Genomic DNA, 21,073 nt, shown 5'->3' with positions numbered 1-21,073 from the left:
GGAGATGTCTCTTACCTGTTCTCCTGTGGCAACGCCAATTCCTAATGGGACCAATGCCTATAAAATATAAGGCAACCTAATGTTATTTTCCTAAGTTTCTGAACTGGTATTCCTAATGTTTAAAAATATTTAGAGCTGTTTGTTTAGAGCTGTTGCTGAGTTTAAGGAGTGGCAGAAGGCGGTCCAGAGCATGTGTGTGTACACAGGAGGGTCATATGTGCACAAGGGGTGGCACACATGTGCACACAGGTCATGTGTGATCAGGGGGTGGCACACGTGTGTGCACAGGTGGTGTGTGCACAGGAGGGCGGTGTGCACACGGGGGGTGGCACACATTTGTGCACAGGAGGTGTGTGTGCGCATGGGTGGCACACATGTGCACACAGGTGGCCGTGTGCACGCAGAGAAGAGCCAGCGCTTGCCATCGGCTCTTTTCCTGGGAGGCTCTGCAGATTCTCTCCTGCAGCGACCTGGCCCCTGCTCCAGTCAGTATGCCTGCCGAGTGTGCCTGGCCTTCCTCCTCCTCTCTGGGGCCCCAGGCAGTGGTGTGGAACTGGGAGACAGTCACTCAGTAGTGGCTCATCACAGATGCACAAGGGTCCAGTCCATGGCTGAATCCTTCCCACAGGTCATTGTTCCCTTTATTCCCTTTTTGTGGTCTCCCTGATAACCCCCCTACAGTGGTTATTCTAGAACCCTCTCCCCTTAAGCACAGTGCATGGCCTCAGATCCTAATTTATGGCTTAGGCTGAGCTCACTCCTCCCCTGGAGAACTCCTAACCAGGTGAGGTGCTGGAATCTTCTTAACTCACAGCTGCTTTTTGTCCTCCCACCTGAAGCTCACACCCCTTCCATCTGGGCTAAGGCCGCGCCCTCAGCCCTGTGGGGACTGCAGTGCTACTGACACTGTAGTGGGCATCTTTGGTTTCTCCCGGCAGGTCTTCTCATTGTTTAGGGAGTAATAGCAGCGACACTAACAGCTACCACACTCTCAGTGTGTGGTGAGCAGAGTGGAGGGCATTCCTTAAACACAGGCTTTTGTGGAGGGTTCGACACAAGGAGATCAAAAGCTGATTTACTGAGAGTAACAGGAAGGGCCCCTGATCCCCCACCGCACATCCCAGTAGGACCCGTGACTTCATAGAGGACACATAGAGATCTCCCTTCTAGAACTTGGAATTAAGACTGGCCTCAGAGTGACAGTTGTAAGATCAGCACATATGGGGCAGAGTATAGCAATGTCAAGCCATCTCGGGGAGGAAAAATTGTCCTTAGGCAGGTAGGACTTGACTATAAGCCAAAGGAATGCCCTGATCCCATGCCACAGCAGGGGGAACAGGGTTATCAGGTGCAGTACGGGGTCAGAGGCCAGTGCTGGCGGTACCTGTGGGAGGGACGAGGCTAAAGGCACAACAGATCTGGTGCCAGAAGCAGGGACATCTCCCCAGGCAGATGGACGCGTTGGGCCATCTTGGTCTGACACCACCACACAGTCAAATCCTACGATCAGTTCCTACCTGATCTTTCACTCATCCAGCAGCCTTTGCTTTAATATGGCCACTCATGGAGCTTGCTCTGGTCACAGGATTCAAAAATCCTGTGCTCCAAAGTTATAGTTCTCCTTATAAATGAAACACCAGGCTTCCTGGCTTTATACATCAGTGCTGTACACTTGGCTAACAGGAGGCTCTCCCTGTGAGACAGGATGTTTCTAGATGTTCTGACCTATCAGGTTCTTCCTAAATCTAAAAGGGAGAGATGCTGGGCCCCCTAACTTGGGTGAATTTCCGGAGGAAGTGCCCTGGCGCAAGTGCTCTAGAGAAACAGACAGGCAACCTCCTGTTGGGGAGGCCTGACCTTGACATTAGCTAAGCAGACGTTTTCTTCTGAGTCAACCAGAGAAACCTACACTTTTTGTTTCATTTTGGGTGAGTAAAATATTTTAATAGATGTTTATATTTACAAAGTATGGAAACTTTTAACTTATAAATCTCTCTATATTTACAAAGTATGAGTCTATTAACCTTTAGATTGCTGGTAGCCTTTCAACTCTTAGCAATGAACTTTCTCTACCTTGGAAATGGTGGCGTGTCCCAGGATGTCATCAGGGGAGGTTGGCTCCTCAATCCACAGCGGCTTAAACTCTGCCAGCTGTGACACCCACTCCACTGCCTCAGGCACATCCCAGCACTGGTTAGCGTCCAGCATCTGCAAGGAGGCAGAGACCCTGACAGCGAGGCCCGCCTGATGCTGAGCTTGCTGCAGGGTCCTGGCTCCCAGGAGGAGAAGCTGTCACTCCATGCCACCGAACGCTGAGCAAACCTTCCCTGCAGGAGCCTGGCACTGCCTCTGCAGAGGCCCAGAACTCAGCCAGAGCAGAGGGAGCCAGACAGCAGCCGCCAACTGGCACTTTGGCTTAAATCTGTCTTGTGGAGGAAACTAACCTGCAGAGAAGTTATGGAACTTGCTCAAGAACAGAAAGTCAAGTAAATGGCAAGTGCAAGTCCAGGCCTCTCACTCCAAGGCCCTGCCTCACTGCATGCTGTGATCCCACCTAAAGCCAGCAGCTGGGTGTCAGAGACCAAGAAAAGGAGCCCTCCACCCACAACATGTCCCACTTGGAGAAGACAGACACAGGGAAGGGTATCTCTAGCAGAATGTGCTAAGTGGTAAGAGTTCTCTCACAAGACGCTGTGCTCATAACCCAGAATCAATTTGTCTCCTAAGTTATTTGGATCAGGATGATCTCATAAGACAAAAGTAGCATCAATTCATATATAAATAATGGGACTTCTGATCCGTTGAGGACTCAAACTTCTATTTTAAGTTATGAAACATGCCTCTAAATCTTCATAAAAATTGTTCCTATGGAGATGAGGAAAGTCTCTTTACAAGTCCAGGTGGGTAAGAGCAAGGCTGGTGGGCAGTCTGGACAGGAGATGGCCAGGCTTCTCTCAGCTCTGCTGTTCTAGGATTCTAATTAGGACCCACACCTCCTCCTTGGAGATGGAACCCTGGGGCTTCTGCTATGGTCTCACACACAGACTGCCTCGCTGTGACTTTCATGAAAATACTTGACGCATGAGAAGTGTTCTACAAAACACTCATCAGGAATGACTGATCCTTACATTGACCTCAGCGAAAGTTCCAGCATTTCTTCAACAACGGCTCCCTGAGACCCACCTACCCATCTACGCATTTGTGACTAAAGGAGATTAAATGATTGACACACTGGGGCACCAATGGGAGACTTGTTTGCTCAGGTGCATCTATGCCAGCAAGAAGGAACAATCCCTAACCCTGGTCTTAATTAACTAGTCCTACATAATAAAGAAATTAAAAACTATCAGCCCCCTCAGTTTGTTTATTTTTTTAAGAGTTTGCCTACTGCAAGATCACAAAGTGTACTTCCTCTGACACTGAGTTTAAAAATTCACAAAGTCTTCAATCTGTGCTTGGCACCAGCTGTATTCTGGCTCTGGACAATGGCTTCATACAAGGCTGCTTATTTCTCAGTGGTAGGAGGGGATATTTACCAATGTCTTCTCAGGTCCAATCAAATGTCTGATGAGTCGGCATCTACGGATGTCATCCTGGAGATCAGCACCAACTTTTACCTTAAACCTATAAAATGAATTTGGTCTGGTACTTTAGGACTGTCCCCTAACTTGGCAAAGACACCTGGATTTTCTGCAGAAGTGGCTGTCTGTCAATAATTCACAGGTCATGTTTTTTAGGGAGCCCTATCCCAGTCTTCAGACAAGTCATTGGAAAATAACCCTGAAAACATAATTTCTTTACTCAGTATCAGAGCAGTAACTCTAAATTGCCTGCTGACTCCAAGTTAAGGAACCGAGAAAGCAGTTAGATCCTTAAATAACATTAAGTGAGTTTTCACTGTGCCATGAAAAGGAATTAAGAATGAAAAGCCACAGTCATAACTGAAGAGAAGAGCAAGGCTGGGAAGGGGAGCCAGGAGAGCCACCCTGTTACATCTGAACACAAAGAGTATGATGGATATAATGCCTCCATCTACTTGGCCTTAGAGGGCCTCACCCCAGATCAGCTCAGTGAGAGGTGGGCCCCAGGGGCCCCATGGGGCAGCAGCCAGAGGCTGGGGAGTAAAGAGCCGCAGCACCACATACCTGAAGAGCAGTGGGGAGAATCCTCAATTCATGATTCATGAGTAAATTTGAGGAGAATCCTCCTTGGAGATGGAACCCTGGGGCTTCTGTTACAGTCTCACACACAGACCGCCCCTGACTGAATCTTGCCTCTCTGGTGCCATTTGATCCTGACTCCCCTCCTGTGTATCACAGCTGGGCCCTGCGGGGGGCTCCCTTGATTTGTTTTGCTGCCAAGCTGTTCCTCAGACCTGGGCCTCTATTTCCTAAACCATGACCAGGAGAAAGGATGGTCAGCCCAAGAATGGCACTGCCCCATGGAGGAAGTGACACCACCATGGGGAGGCTGGCATGGATTGCCCGGGGTCCTCCTCCACTTCCCGCAGGGCCCACAACTCACAGACGCTGCACATGCAGGCATCTGTTGCTCTTCTCTCACCTCTGTTCACCACTAAGCACACTAAAGAAGACACTCCAGTCCCAGGTGGGAGCTTCAGCTTCTGGATGCTGGGCTTCCTGTGCTGGGAGGCCTGTGAAATCACTTCCCTGCCCTCTCTGACTCACCAGGTCTGATGGATCTGCCCATCCAAGGTGTGTGGAGGGAGAGGGGGCGCTGGTGCTTACTGGGTGCTGGTGTGAATCCCAACCACGCTAGCCCCTTGCAGATACTCTGATGTTCTAGTAACTTTGAGGAGAATCATGAATTAATATTATTCCCATTTTATATAGAGAGAAAATGAGATTCAGAGAGGTTGAGCAATTTGCCCATGATCACGCAGAAAGTTCTTGCAGTAGATGAGGGAAAAAGGCAAGATGTGAATTCCAAATTCATCAATCCTAATTCCCTTTCCACTGCTTCATGCTGCTTCCTTCAAGTTCTTCCAACACAACCCTTCACAACATTGAAGAGTTAACAAGAATTCGGTGCCTCTCAAACTTTAGAGTACACATAAAACACTCTGGGATCTAGCTAAAATGCAGATTCCTATGCAGCAGGTCTGGGACAAGGCTGGAGATTCTGCACTTCCAACCAGCTCCCATGGATTGCTGATGTTCCTGCCCCACAGACTATACTTTGAGAGGCAGGAGACTGGGTGGCTAGACATGAGTGGAAGTCAAGCAGAGAGCTGGTGATGAATTACAAGCAGAACGTGCCACCTTCAGCTGCACATGCAGATTTACAATGACCAGACAAGTGGTGATGGTCCCTTTGTGTCCTGCACTGCATCAGGATTCATGGCCACTGACAAGCACAATTTACCCAGAGGAAGCCCCCAGGATGCCCAAGTCCATAACCGTGCAGGAGAGCAGGGCCGGTGGGTAGTCTGGACAGGAGACGGCCAGGTTTCTCTCAATTTTGCTGTTCTAGGATTCTAATTAGGACCCACACCTCCTCCTTGGAGATGGAACCCTGGGGCTTCTGTTACGGTCTCACACACAGACCGCCCCTGACCGAATCTTGCCTCTCTGGTGCCGTTTGATCCTGACTCCACTCCAACACAGCAGCCTCCCCGGGCTGCTCACTGGGAGAGTCAAGTTCATTACCACACAAATAAATTACCTGGTCCAGCCGTCCTGCAGGGCTTCCATGCAGAGCTGTGGGGAAAAGAGCACAGACCTCACCATAGAGTTGGTCTAAAGGGCCCCTCCATCCTCTCTGATGTGGTTTCAGAAACACTGCGGCTGTAGCATGAACATGCGTTGTTGAATTAAGAGCAGAAACAGCTTAGCCAGCAGAGCATAACTCTTTGTACTTGTAGAGAGACTTTCTCTCCTCATCTCTATGGGAACAATTTCTTTAATTGTCACAACATTATTGGCAGGGGAATGGAGCACTGATAGACCTCTTTTTAAAGCAAGGAAATTCTATGGCACCCATAGAACTAGTGGAAGCAAGAATATCGAACTGGAACTAGTCTCTCTCTCTCCCCGCTGCAGGTACAGCAGGATGAGAAGGAGTGATACATCACCCACACACTGATCACAAGCCACATGCCAACCTCTCTGCTCTGAGTACCACGCAACTTACAGCATTTATCTGAATCCTTAGAAACACTCACAAGATAATATTATTCCCCTATTTCCCAGTGAGGAAGTTATGTGACACTACACAATGTTACTCTGCTGCCTCTGCCTGGCAATCAGACTGTCACCTTCCAGAACCCAAGGTCCTGAGGTCACAGGGTCCCAGATCCACAATGTGAGTGGCTTTACTTTTGCTCAAGTATGTTCAGAATGAGGCCTTGGATCCATAACAACTTAGACAGGCTAATGAGAAAATTCCAGAAAGCCGGGAATATGAACCCTGCCTACAAAATGAAGTTCAGATGCCCACCTGCTTCAGTGTGTTATCTGAGTACCCCAGCCAGGCGCACGACGTGGTATAGGCAGGGTAGCCATGCATCCGCATTTGCTTCTCTGTGGAAACACAACACTTGTGGACATTCTGTGCTTTCCAGGGACCTGCAGAATTAGAACTGCCCATAGCTGAGCTGCCGCCCACTGAGAATCCAGCTGTTCTCCTCTGACCCACCCTTTCCAGGCACCCAGCGCCCAGTCCAGCCCCCTGGCTGCATTCATGACCATGCAGATTCTGAGGATGTCAAATCCAGGGGCTCAGGAGAGCCTCCTGGGCCATCCCAGTGGCCGAGGGCCGTCCTGCATAGTCATGCTAGGAGGCTTCTTCATCCAGACTCAACCGTCTGTCAGAGGGCTTGGCTGTTGGGCAGGGGGCATCTGAGCAGACAGTGCGAACCCCAAAGGGCAAGGACACCCCAAAGTGGACAGTGACAGCAAAAATAATGAAGGAAATTTCCTCACAACCAACCTCTCTCCTTTCTACCAACTTGACCTTTCTGTAGTATTTCTGGAAAAAATAAAAAGCATCATCACTCTCTCAGACAACAAAGCATGCTGCTGTGCTATTTACACATCAGCAGGCGCCAGAGGCTTCCACGGGCATCACTTGAGTATGACTCACCGAAGGCTTCCTCCTCGGTCAGGACGTCGGTGATGTACCTGAAATCTATGCAGGATAACAGTGTCCTGGGGTCCTGGCAGTGGGACAGAAGGGGAAAAGGCACAAATCAATTCATGAGCACATTATGTTTCTAAGGATCTGCTTACGCTGACACATGAGATTTATCCTTCCCGGAAAGCACTTTGGGGGTTTGTGTTTAAATGTCTGATTCTTTCATTCTTCAGTGTAGAGTCCCTCAGAGGGTCATCATCTCCCAAAGTCCTCGGGCCCTCATGCTCTGGGCCCTCACTCCCTCCCCAGCACGCTCCCCTCTCTCGAAATCTGGGCTCTGGTCATTCCAACACCCCCTGCTTCTGGAAGGAGCACCTGGCATGCCTGAGCCCTCAGCAGAAGCTAAATGGATAGAACAGCAGCTGGTGGCACTGCACACTTCAGGGCTGACCATGATCCTGGGGCAGCTCAGCGGGCGAGGACAGAAGGCTGCCAACCCTATACCCACCTTGCATTAACAGACCTTAGGCAAGTTCTGTCCTGACAAGTAGGGACAATTCACTTCACCGACAGGAGCAGAGCAGATTAAATATGAGAGTGCCCAGCATGCCAGCTCACCCTGGGCATCTCTGGCTGTCCTCTTCCCACCTCCTCCTGTCCCACGCTCAGTGCTCTGGCCACACCGGGAAATCCAACATTCTCAGCTGGGCCTGTGGCTGGCACCCTCCCTGCCCTGATCTAACAGTCAGCCGGGAAGCTCTGATCCCACTCAGGTCTTACTGTAACCAATAGCAACAACTATAACCATTAAAAATTATAAAAGCTCTTTCAACACTAAGATTCTGCTTCTCTTAAGACTACTGGCATTGAAACAGCAAACAGGATCCAAAAGAATGAAGAGTCCACAGGCAGGATTTCACTTTTGGGGATCACCTTCTACACCCCTCTAGGGGATAACCTTGAGCCTGAAAATGGCTCAACAAGTACTTGTCTTCCCCTTCAGATGGTGCCCCCAAAGCCACCCACAGCCACGTCAGAGAGATGGCAGGAAATCCTCCTGCCCTCACTCTCCTCCGGAAAAGAGACAATGCCTGCTGGCCCAACAGTCTTCAAGGCCGTGGTGTTTTTTTGTTTTTCCTTAATGGTCACACCAAATAAAACAGGGACTTCATTTGCTGACTACTAGAAATCTAGTGACAATCCAAAGCATCACCGTGGGGCAGCTGGTGCTCAGAAAGGTTAAGTAACATGCCCAAGGTCACCCAGCCAGTAAGCGGTGGAGCCCAGACTCAAGGCCAGGGCTGTCTGGGTCTGAAGTTCCCTCCCCTTAACTTGCTCATAATTTTTTTCTCCTCAGCAGCCAGGCGCTCATCCTCGCTGCACACAGGTCAAGGGGAAGGAAACAGCAAGGTACATATCTTAAGAATTCAGTGTTTGTTTGGCTCCTTTCCTTCTGGAATCATACAGCACAGACCACAACAGTCTGATCCATCACTTGCTTTTGGCGTCAAAATGACAGCATAGTATCTTAATAAGAATATTGTGCTCTTCAAAGTTTGTGAAGCACTTTTCTCATTTAGTCTTTAAACCAGTTCTATGAGATTTCTAGAGAAGTTATGATTATCCCATTTTCTTAGTTAGGAAACAGAAGTTCAGAGAACTTGTATTGTGTGGGAAAAGTCCACAGTGGGAAGGCAGGACCTGAACTCAGCCCTTCACATTGGCCCACCCTGCCTGTATATGCACAGCTATTACTTCAAATATCAGAAAAGGAATATTAGACTTTACTGGTTTTTTGTTTTATCATCACTACAGTGATCCATAGAGAGTCCTGAATATATTTACTGATTATCAAAAGGCAAGTACTCTGTGAAAACCATCTCATTCACAGACACAATTATAATGATTAAGAACTTACTTGCCTTTTTCCTGGCTGTGTCTCCCCAGGTAAGAGAAACAAAAGCAAAAATAAACAAATGGGACTACATCAAACTAAAAGCTTCTGTACATCAAAGGAAAAGATCAACAAAAGGAGAAGGCGACCTGACATATGGGAGAAAATACTCACAAATGATATATCCAATAAGGGGCTAATATTCAAAATATAGAAAAAAATCATACAACTCAACACCAAAAAAAACTAATAATCTGATTTAAAAATGGGCAGAGGACCTGAATAGACATTTTTCTGAAGAAGACATACAGATGGCCAACAGACACATGAAAAGATGTTCCGTATCACTAATCTTCAGGGAAATGCAAATCAAAACCACAATGAGGTATCACCTCACACCTGTCAGATTAGCTAATATCAATAAGACAAGAAATACCAAGTGTTGGCAAGGATGTGGAGAAAAAAGAATGCTGGTGGGATTGCAAATTGATGCAGCCACTATGGAAAGCAGCAAGGATGTTTCTCAAAAAAACTAAAGATAAAAATACCATACAATGCAGTAATTCTACTTCTGGGAATTTACGCAAAGAAAACAAAATCACTAATCTGAAAAGATATATGCACTCTGAATATTTATTACAGCATCATATACAATAGCCAAAATATGGAAGCAACCTAAATGTTATCGATAGATGAATGGATAAAGAAGAGGTAGTGCATATATATGGTGGAATATTATTCAGTCATAAAAAGAATGAAAGTTTGCCATTTGTGACAACATGGATGAACCTAGAGGGTATTATGCTGAGTGAAATAAGTCAGACAGAGAAAAACAAACACAACTTGATTTCACTTATGTTTGGAATCTAAGAAACAAAATTAGCCAAAAACAAACAAACCATAAATAGACTCATACTCACAGAGAATGACTGGTGGTTGCCATAGGGAAGGGGTGTGTGGAATGGGTGAAATAAGTGAAGGGGGGAAATAAATTACTGAGAATGTGTGATGTGCTGATCTGGGTGATGGTTACATGAATGTATACACATGTCAAAATTCATCAAGTTGTACACTAAGATTTGTGCATTTTATTGTATATACATTAATATGAAATATACTAAATAAGAATTTACTTACCATGTCAACAAGTAACTTCCATAGAGGCTTGAAGGAAAAAACAAGAAGAGATTAGTAAAACATGTGTGTCAAATATCCATTATTTTCCTGAAAGTAAATGCCAACTACCATTCCCAAACCCCTGCCCAGCCACGCACCACATCCCTAATGCTGCCTCCACCCCTCTCCTTTGCTGCCTGCTTCCCACTTCTTTCTTAGCCCCCTCTAACCTCCTTCTACATGTCCTAACTACTGCCAATATCTCTAAGAAGGAAAAAAAAAATCAAACAATTCTCTGTATTTCCTTTTGGGTCCCACTGTATTTTGTCTTTCTTGTTTAGAAGGCTGTGCACAAAGGAGGTGTTCATTTCTCTGCCATGTGCTGCACTATGGCACAGGCCACAGACGTGCCCCTTAGAGGACTTACCTTTCCCTCCTGCTTTGCCCACAGGTCCCACACGGCATTGAGAACGGCTGCTGTAGCTAAATGCACGACACCTTTCTCGGGACCAATCTGGTTAGGGAGCAAAACATACCACCACTTCTTAGAAATGGAAAAGCTATTTAGGTCTCTGAGCCAGAGACACATTTCAAGAATTAAAAGGCAGCAATGGAAACTCAGATGTTAAACATTAAAAAAAAAAGTTTCTAAGCTATAGAAGAGTTACAAGAATAAGTACAAAACACTACTGTATAGACTGGTAGTTACCATGGGAGGGGGGTATGGGAGATGGGTGAACTAGGTGAAGGGGAAAAAAATTAGTGAGAATGTCTGTATCTCAGTCTGGGCGATGGTTACGTGAGTGTGTAAAGATGTCAAAATTCATCAAGCGGTACTCTAAGATTTGTACATTTTATTGTATGTACCTCAAAAAAAAACCCTGTGTATTTCCTCTCTCTCTCTCTCTCTCTCTCTCTCTCTGAATATATATATATATATACACACACATACACACAGATATACATATATATGTACATAGATATATGCAAATAAAAAACATGTTATATAATATATATAAAATTTATTTTCCTGATCCATTTAAGTTGCAGATAACATGTTTTTAACCCTAAATATTTCAGTGTGTGGTTCCTAAAAACAAGGATATTTTCTTACATAACCATGGTAATGATCAAATTCAGGGACTATAACATTGATAGAATACTAATACCTTAAGGACAGCCCACAATCAAATTTCACCAACTGTCCCAATAACATACTTTACTTTATTCTCATATTGCATTTAGCTGTCATGTTTCTTTAGTCTGTTTTTATCTAGAACAGAGTTTCTTCTTGTTTTTAAGTGCTGTTAACATTTTTAAAGCATACAGGCCAACGGACTTGTACAAGGTCCTCAACATGGGTCGGTCTGGAGTTCCTTCATCACATTCAGGTTATACATTCTTGGCATATATTCTAGGTAAGCAATGATATCGTTTTGTTCCTTTTAGAGCTATCATCTTTAAGCACTTGGGTGAGTTAGTGTCCACTAGGCTGCTGCTCTGTGAGGTTCCCGTGTTCCCTCTCTAAGTGAGGAGAGTAATACTGCCCACAAATTTTGCATCCATTGATGATTCTTGCCTCAACCAATTATAGCTATGGTGGCTGCATTATGGTGAATGTCTAATGTTATCATTCGTTTTATATTATATATTGCATGTTGTATTTTCTATTCTATTGTAATGACAAACTTCCTCTTGGTATTTGTTTACTATGTGAATGGACTCATGGATTCTTACATTATTCAATGAGTTATAGGCATTACTGTATGAAATGAATATGAATTACTAACATATTTTTTATTATTATTAAATTATCCCAGATTTGGCTGGTTATCAAGGGATACCCTTAAAAGCAAGCTCCACTTGCTTTGCAGAAAGTTAAAGCTGAAACCTGAGGCAATATGGAACATGTATATTCTGGTGCCTTTCTCTGTGCTCGACCAGGAGACTGAGCAGAGTCAGAGAAAGACAGAGCCAAGGGCAAGGTCCTGGTGATGGGGCTGATCTTAATGTGACAGAATCCTTTCTCTAGAACCTCACTTTTTTCATGCCGTGAACTTAGGGTTCAAATACAGACTTAAACACATGAAAGATGCTCTAGGCTCTATCTTCTTAACTTGTTCTTAATAACTTTCTCCCACAACTCCAATATAACCCATATTATCTCTCCCCCAAAAAGACTGCCATTCAGTAGTTTACCCTCTAGAGAGTCTAAACCACTTCTCACTCAGGGAACAGAGATGAGGTACATAAGGGCAGCCACTCTCAGGATCCAAATACATCCAACTCTCACGGAAAGGAACTAATTACCTCAAAACACAGATGGTCTGAATGGTTCAAGCCCTAATTTTTCTGAGTAAAATGTTTTCCCTTAAAATTGTAAGCCTGTCTCTATTCACATCTGTCATAATGTACATGTTAGACCTTAGTAACATTACTTATAGAAGCATTTTACATTTTAGCCCCCTTACCCATCTGAGCTGTCCATCACTCGTGAGCTGCCTGTAGAAGCCTCTGAAGTCACCAACAATGTCTTGGAGGTCCTTGTCAAGCACATGGTGGGCAAGGGCATTCACAGCACAGACAACTAGTAAACAAGGATTTAATTCTTGATAGGTTTGGGTATGAAGTCAACAAAGTAAGATACAAAAAGCACCATAAATAATGTGGGGATTTCATGAAAAAAAATTAAATACAAAAATTAAATACAAATTGCCCCAAATATGGCTTCTGTGGTTGTCATAGGTTGTATCACACAAACACAATAATTGTTAAACATACAGAACTTAATTCCTGAGTACAGCAAACACATTCTGAATGGTTGCCATGTGAAACACAAAACTGTAGATCTGAAAGTTTAAATCATGTTCCCAAACTACTTTCTTGTTCACTTTGTAAAGTGTCTGGACAGTCATGGAAAACCAAACCTTGCTTGTTCACTGACTTAAAGTGTGAGTAAAAAAAAAAAAAAAAAAAAAAAGACAAAGAAGAAAAAAAGAAATGTCTCATTTTTGTCAAGCACAAGAAATCTTGGATTCACAGCATAACACACTGTTAAAGATGAAATGAAATGAATTTGCAGTTAGCACAATGTATGTAAAATGTTAAAGTATATGAAAACAGTTTTCATAAACATTAAATTTCTTACTACTGACTTACTTATGATAGTACATTTTTCCTAAGTAATTTGAAGATTAAATTTAATTTGGATCAGCATTACCATCAATTATTTACTTTTGCTGTTTTATTTTAAAAACCCTTATTGTGTTATTTCAGAGGAAAAGAAAAGTAACAAATTGAATAGGAAAGACTGTTCTAGTCTTCACTCATTCTATACAACACTTACTCTACGTGTAAATGCCCAAAGTAAGTTATCAACTTAACCCCACCGAAATTAATTTGCTATAAAAAATGTTTATGAACTTGTTGTTTGGTGTTGTCTTTCTTCATTATTAAAATTCTCAGGTCATTTCATAGCATAGTTGGAGAGATGCAATTTTACTTCCTGTCAGATCTTAGGAGAAAGATGTTTTTGCAAGTATTTGAAACATGCTCTCAGGGCATGCCAGGCTTTTATGTGGGATAGCTCTCAGACGACTGAGCTTGCTCTCATATGTAGCATTTAGGGCTGGACCAGCCACTCCAGGTTCTCCAGGGCTTTTGTTAATAGGACACAGAACCATCCCAGCTTAGATATTCATTCACTAGACTTTTGAGGAAACAGACTCTTCCTCAGTCTGTGATGGTTGGTGCTCTTGGATTAAAGACATCTGAAGAGTAAGTCAGCATCTCAGAGAGAGGTATCATTATCTACAACAAATCTCCATCTCGTGGTGAGCTGCTGGCTGGGAATCACTGACTAGAGCACACCCTGGTTGGTGTCACAGTGGCAAATGCATTTAACCAAGTTGAGGGTGATCTCATCTCTTATGGCTCAAAGAGGCACACAAGCAACACCAATCATCTATAGCGTGTAGATTTTCCTCACTCAAAATGAGCCCAGGAAGGGCAAGTGAGTAAAGCCTATGGATTACTGTGGGTCTTAGCCGAGTGCTAGTGTCACCCCATAAGACTGTTTTTAATCTCTTGAAAAATTCTTTTTTCATCTTTTTCTTTTCCTACTTTTTAAAATTGTATTGGTCAATTCCATACATTAAAAAAAAAAAAACCATAACCCTCCCTCCCTCCGTCCTCCCTGTCTTCCTCCCAGTCTTTTGCCCCACCCCATGCATGCATTCTCTTTATAGTAATGAAGAAAGCCTTATTTTTTCTCTTTTTGACCCTAAAAGAGTGATTAGGTAAGTAAGCTGATAAAGGCTGCGGGAGAACTATGATGAGCTAATGGAATTTTTTTCCACGTTAATGGGAATACAATGAAATGCATTCAGTGAGACTGCAGTGAGTCACCTGAAATATGTGGCAGGGTTAGAGTGAAAATGGATCCTGTCGTGTTATGGTCTGCAAAGGGCGGAAGCCAACTACATCACTTACTAAAGGCACGAGATGGGAATTGATTTACCCGTGCTGGGTGGGGGTGGGAATGGACGGGGATGAAGTTGGTGAAGGCCACGAAGCCCTGGCCTCAGCAGCCGAGGAGGAGAGCCCTGCAGCTGTCCTTGTGAGCACACAAATGGCACAGGGTCTCTTCGCTGGGTGCTCGAGTCAGCAAAGTTCAAAGTCTCGGCTGTTGACAGAGTGGTTCCAAAAGCCTGTCCTATATGTATGTTGTGAGCTTCCTGAGTTTTATGCAACCTTTAGAGGCCACCCTGTATGGTTTGCAGTATACAGAAAGCAGCTTCCTAAAGTGCTCAAATTTATACCAGAGATAATTAAAGTCACAGGAGAACCTGAAATGCAGCTCACAAACCTATCACAGTCAGCGGTCACTGCCTGGGGGAAGTGTTTACAGTAAAGAGCTGACTTCATGGGGAGGTGGGCAGGGAATCAGGCTGAGTCTCTTCCTGCTATTGGGCAAATTCCTAATTCTCCTTGGAGACTCATCTCAAAGCCTCCCCTCTGCTCTGAAGCTGTGCCTGGCTCTCCTGGACGATGAACCAACCCTCTCTCCCTGTAACTGGCAACCATTTTTAGAAAATATTTCTTCTCACGCTGAACTTTCATTTCCTTTATGTCTGTGTGCCTGAGAAGTTTGTGCTTTCCTTCTCCTTGTATGTAGAATTCCCTTCTCTTTTGCTCTTGTTAAAATTATTTCTCCAGTGCCTGGAAGAGGGACTGGCACATGGACACTTGAGGGATGTCTGCTGGCCTGGCTGACAGCACGATTGATGCCAGCCTTGGGAAGAGCTGGAGTGGCGGCCACCCTGGTGGTTTCCACTTAAAGTTCAAGAAAGGTTCTCTTGTCCTACACACCCTCTCTCTCCTTTTATCTGCTTGACAGTATTAAAATCTTTCAGCAGGGCAAGACTTTTACTCTACTGCTAAGAGAGGGCTGACAGTGTAGCGACCCCGGGGAGAATAACACATTACCACACAGTTGGAGAATCTACTCCCTTCCTTCCCTGTCACCATTTGGCCCTGGAACCTAATGATCCATTTAAATTAATCTGGCAAAGGTCATCTTCTTGCACTTCTTGACTTCTGTATCCTGTGCATGGATTATATATTCCAGAAAAAACAAACAAATAATTTGTATTTAAATGTTCTGGAGAGAGAGCACCTCAGGTAGTCAGGAGGTTCTGACTAGCTGAGCAGCTGTCTGGGCCTCAGCTTCCATTATGTCTACAAAATGAAGGGTCTCAAGACCACCACCAAGCTTGGAGGGAAGTGTGCCTTCCTCATGGCCCAGGGGCATCCTACACAATCTACTCTTCTGAAATCAGGCAGAGCCAAAGGCCTTCTCAGCCATGAAGAGCGGTGAACTTGAAACCACTTGGTGTAAAACAGTTTGAAAAGTAGGCTCACTGGCACAGCACGGTAAGCCTTGCTACATGAGTGCACATCTGTCCTCTCTCGTGTCCCTTAGTCCCTCGTCTGGTTTAGGTTCTCAAAGTTCTGCAGAGAAATGGATGGAGATTCAAGGATTCTCCTGCAGTCTATCCATGACTGCAAGGAAAGAGGCCAACTTCTGCCCCTTTTTCCCAAATTTCTCCCAATGAAATAAATAACCATAAAAGCCTGCTTTTACTCACTTCAAACACTGTTAATACAGAAGAAAATAAGGTCACAGGTTCAGGTCAGAACTGGAACTAAGTGAACAATAAGCACTCTGGAAGCTTAAGGGAATGTTCAACTCACCAACCTCAGTGCCTTTTCCCAGAGTGAAGGTAATGCCATAGCCCTTGAGTCCATCTTCCACATCAGTCTCTAAGACGACATAGGCAGCCGAGTAGTCGGGGTCTGTGTGCTGCAGGAGAAATATCCCCCACCAAACAACACAAACATGAGAAATCCAAAGGTAATCCTGAGAACGATATCACATGAGAATAGAAAATGCAACAGGGGATATGCAGGAAGTGCTCCAATGTGGTGGAATCCCAATGCCATGCAAAGAAAACGCAGGGGTTCTGAGTGGACAAAGGATTCAAAGTATCAGAACAAGCACAATGTGTACATCTGTATTGCCAGTCTGCAATTATGTCACCTTTGATGTCCCACTCAGTTTTAAACTCAGGAGTTTTGCCTGCAGCTCTGTCAGCTCTTTGAACAGAGCCCATTAGAAGCAGCTTCAAGTTGAACAAGCCCAGGTTTTAGAAAGTTCTTACACAAAACTGGACTTATCTTCATTGCAGATAAAAGAGCAACTGTCTTCTTCTGACTGCAATGTAGTGAAAGAGGGCATAAGTTCAAGGAGATCTCTGGGGTAAATAAAGAACTAAAGCTTCAAGACAAATTAATCCACTTTTTGCTTTGCTTTTTTTTTTTTAAACTACTATCTATTTACTACTTAACTACTATCTACTTAACTATTTTTAACTACTATTTTTCTACTATCAAACAGTATTTTAATAGTGTTCACTGACTGACTACTATCTGACTGACTATTACTTGATACAGTGACTATTACTTGAATAGTGTTCACTGACTGACTATTACTTGATACAGAAGATGGAGAAGTAAAAAAACAAGTCTGTCTCTAGAACTTTCTCATACAGTGGGGAGAAAAAGCCAATATGCATGACTAGACATCTGGACGGGCAGAGGGACAGGTGATATAGGCAAGGGAGAGTGACAGGATATCCAGAGCTTGCGAGGCAGAGAAGTGAAGGTGTTGGTCTACAAGAGAATTAAGACAAGATTGGATAGGTGGTGTGGGGGCAGATGACGGAGACCCCCAAAAGCCAGGCAGAAGACCTGAATGCATTAATAGGAATGTAAGGTGCAGCTATTTAACAGTTTTGCATAGGGCTATGACAATTTATTCTCATTTCTGTTATTATCACACAATATTTATTTTACAGGCATTCTATTAAAAAAGCTTTCTATGATTTAATTTAATCATCATAACAATACATAAGGCAAGTGCTCCCGTCCCTGTCTTACAGATACAGAAACGGAATGTGAAGAGGCAGGTTGAAGTGCCCACGTTGAGGGAGGGGAGGAGGCGGCGCGCTGCAGCTCACAGGCCTGCGGAGCAACTGCACTGCTAAGTGCAAGCGGCAGGTCAGATACTGCGCAGGTCGCTGGGGGCGCAGACACCTGTGCCCTTGAGAAAGTTACAGCTCAGAAGCCATGGTTATGGAACTCCAGTACTAAGGGGCAGGCAGAATGGGGTAAGTCTCTGGGAGAGGGGCAAACTAGGAAAGCCGGGCGGAGGGGACTACCAGCTGAATGCCCGGACCTGGTGGAGGTACAAGCCGGATCTGCACTGCCCAGTGGAGGCTTGGGAGCTCTGCGATGGGGGAAGGACACACCGGGCCTGGGAGGGGAGCCTGTCTCAGGTGAGTAACTGTGGCCCTGAAGGCAGTGAAGTGGCAGACAAGGAAAGACTTGTGTGTTCCAGGGTTGGCGACCAGCCCAGTTTGGCCACTGGGTTCCTGAGGCAGAAGCTGGGATATAATGCTCCCAGGCAGACACCACAAATTCACCACCCGAGCACAGTTGCTGATCTGGTGGAGGGGAAGCTATCACTGACGCCTTCTAGGAGCATCAAAAGTAAGAGATGAGCCAAAAGTGACTGGAAGCTGTTGAGCCCCGTGGCCGAACGATCCCAGAAGGATCGGGAGGGGGTGCAGGGTAAGGAAGATGGATGGCCGATGTCCAGCATGAAGGCGGGAAATCCAACGGGCAGTGTCCAGATGGCAGCTGGGCATGCGGTGGGAGGGAAGGCCAAGATGACACCTGGGACACCTGGCAGGCGCTGGCCAAGTACACAGAGCAGCTCTGGGAGCATGCAATCTGGCCGAAGCAGAAATAACAAGGGTGACTACAGGAGAACGAGGGAGACAGAAGCCGATTTCAGATTAAGGACGAAGGAAATGTGAAGGACAGAAGCAAGAGGCAGGGCCAGTAATTTGGTGTGTGGTGGGGAAGGAGCAGAAGCAGGAGGAGGCAGGAAGGTATCAGGGTCAAGTAAGGACTATTCCTAAGTGGAAGCCCTGTCCACATGGAGGAGAAGGAACTATGGGAAAAGCAGAAAATGAAAACGAATATGCTGGAGGAAGGAAGGGTAGAATGGGGCAGCAGCAGCCAGGAGGGGTGGCAGTGGGGACACAGGAGAATGGATTCATTTGGGAGGACAGAGAGGGCTGCTTTGGAAATTGACTTGCAGAGACCCGCCAGGGGCGCTTGTGTTCAGTCTTCTCGGTGAGGCTGGGGCAGTCTTCTGACTGTTAGGGGGCAGGCCTGAGGCCGAGGAGGGAGGGTGTGGTGTCAACAGCCTCTCAGGGGAAATGGGAAAAGGAGAGGAAAAGTATGGCTGGGAGTTGCCAGGGTCAGCCGGAGCGGGCCTGCTAGCCTGGACAAGCAAGCAACCTACAAATATGCCCAGGCCTGAGTGCTCCATGTTTCCTAAAAAGGAAAGTAAGAAGTCACAACTGGAATTCTTTGCTTTTAACAGGTATGGGGAACAGTGTTAAGGCTCTTCCATGAAAACATCCTACTTATTTAAAAGGCTCACTCTGCTGCTAAGTGCTAAATTGCTGGGCCCAGCCTGCCATGAGGGCACAAGAAGCAGTTCCACCAAGAATTGCAAAGTAGCACATTCTGCTAAGGCACTTGAAAATCAGTGCACACCACACACCATATCTCTGGAAGATAAATACTTAAGTATTTATGAGTTTGCCATAGATGTCAGATAATGTGTCCTAACCCAGAGGTCATAATCCACTCATGCTTAGAGACAGATTCCATTTCTTAAATCATTCTATACAAACCAGACTACTTTAACACTTCACAAATTCAAAGTAGAGTAAAGTCTAGGCCTTCTACGGTCTCCTCATATGTAAAAAGTAGTTGTAGCCAAACTTATTGATGACCTTCTCTGTGTCAGGCTCTTTACAGGCATCTCATTTACATGTATGAAGCAGGTACTATTACAGCCATTTTACAGAGGAGAAAACCTACGCTTGCAGTGACTGAGTGTTTTACCCACAACTGTTATACCTCAGAGGGCAAAGGTGGTTGCTTGGACTTTACAAGCCAGTAAAATTTCAAGCATTTATTTGCAGATCCACAAAAGATTGCCGACTGTGTGTTCTTTAAGTCATTCACCAAAATATAAGAAAGGACACGTAAGGATTTTAAAAAGCTGGAAGAACTTAATTTCAGAATAAAGGATATTCTTTCAAATGTAATAACTCCAGTTAGCATTTTTTAACAAGAGGCCTATGTTTATAAAATATTTCAGGAACACAAACAGCACAGGTAATATAATGGTATCAGTGTGCCCTCCATCCCCTTACAAAGCCAACATCAGACTGTAAAGGGTCCTCAGGCACCCGTTCCCCTCCTTTGCACCAGTAACAGGAATGTTTCTCACTTCCCAGCACGTGTTCCCACATCCATCCCACACTCGTATGGCCTTGTGTTCTAGGGCGGGCTTGCTGGTCCGTGGAGGGAGCAGAGCAGTGAGGGTCCAGGGGTGATGCGCCAGGAGGAGTCCCTGCATAGTGCTCATATTTGGGAACCACTGCACTACACCTTTTGTGGGGGTTGGGGGGAAGGGGTGGGGGAGCAAAAACGCCCTTCAGCATTTAGATAGGAGTCAAAGTCCTCAGCCTTCACTGCACTTCCAAAAACTTGTTTTGCAGAACTCTTGGCAGTGACAAATCCTTCACAACCATGTTTGCAGGTAATTTCATGAGAGTCCCCTCTCACATGACCCCAAAGTTACTTTCAACTGGTCTGTCTGGTCTCCCAGCCAGACTGTGACTTCCTCATTTCACAGATGGGCCCAAGAGGCCTAGGGAGGTTGGGCCTTCTCCAGGTCACACAGCAAGTTGTGGCCGAGGCAGGACCACCATCCAAAACGCCCGACCCCGGGCTTCCTGGTCTCCATGACCGCGAACCCCAAGTTCTCAGTACAGAGGAAGCCAGCAGCGCGTTCTGGAGTGTCACTGCTGTGGACCCGACAAGCCCATTTTGCTGTTGTTGCATATTATACATTCTACCACTCCTAGCAAAATGCGAATCGTAAATGTGAAAGCAGAAATACCACACAGCAGCAGAGAAAAATCAGAAAGATAAAAATCCGGAAGCAGAAGAGTTTCTGGGCACTTTTGTACCCGGCCCGCCCCTTTACAAAAGTATAGATTCCAAAGTTGGGAACCTGCCCCGGACCCGCGGGGCTCTCCGCGAGGAAGCGGGCCTGGCGTCGGCGCGGGGACGGCAGGCGGCGTCGGGCAGCGCTTACCATGGCATCCGAGCCGTGGCCGCCGAGCGACGTGGGGAAGCGTACATCGCGGACCGAGAGCCGAGAGATCCTGCCCTGCACCATGTCGCCACACGCCCGAAAGCCCGGGCGCAGCCACCTCGGGTTGGCCGGGTCCGCGCGACGGAAGCGGTGGGGCC

General features: G+C 45.7%; 1 protein-coding gene across 7 annotated transcripts in view; it reads right to left on the bottom strand.

Moving 5' to 3' along the window:
* The window catches only part of ENOSF1 (enolase superfamily member 1), a 26,455-nt gene extending 5,382 nt beyond the window's left edge, over window positions 1–21,073 (bottom strand). For 4 of the 7 annotated variants that reach the window (XR_012121170.1, XM_017659875.3, XM_017659877.3 and 1 more), the window contains exons 1-12: window positions 20,916–21,073; window positions 16,361–16,469; window positions 12,577–12,692; window positions 10,533–10,619; window positions 10,127–10,153; window positions 7,105–7,177; window positions 6,952–6,990; window positions 6,460–6,542; window positions 5,686–5,720; window positions 3,537–3,624; window positions 2,074–2,208; window positions 16–57 (exon numbers count right to left, since the gene is read on the bottom strand). Coding sequence is in view for 6 of the 7 variants with exons in the window: in XM_017659875.3 (XP_017515364.3) it covers window positions 16–57; window positions 2,074–2,208; window positions 3,537–3,624; window positions 5,686–5,720; window positions 6,460–6,542; window positions 6,952–6,990; window positions 7,105–7,177; window positions 10,127–10,153; window positions 10,533–10,619; window positions 12,577–12,692; window positions 16,361–16,469; window positions 20,916–20,999 (918 nt within the window). In the remaining variant the exon portion in view is untranslated. The remainder of the gene's footprint in view (window positions 1–15; window positions 58–2,073; window positions 2,209–3,536; window positions 3,625–5,685; window positions 5,721–6,459; window positions 6,543–6,951; window positions 6,991–7,104; window positions 7,178–10,126; window positions 10,154–10,532; window positions 10,620–12,576; window positions 12,693–16,360; window positions 16,470–20,915) is intronic. The other 3 variants (XM_017659878.3, XM_017659879.3, XM_037018061.2) reach the window with 2 other exon arrangements.

Source organism: Manis javanica, chromosome 9 (genome assembly GCF_040802235.1).
Source record: "Manis javanica isolate MJ-LG chromosome 9, MJ_LKY, whole genome shotgun sequence".
NCBI classification, from domain to species: domain Eukaryota; kingdom Metazoa; phylum Chordata; class Mammalia; order Pholidota; family Manidae; genus Manis; species Manis javanica.
Note: the sequence above shows the minus strand (reverse complement) of the source record. Positions and strands in the feature narration are given on the sequence as shown.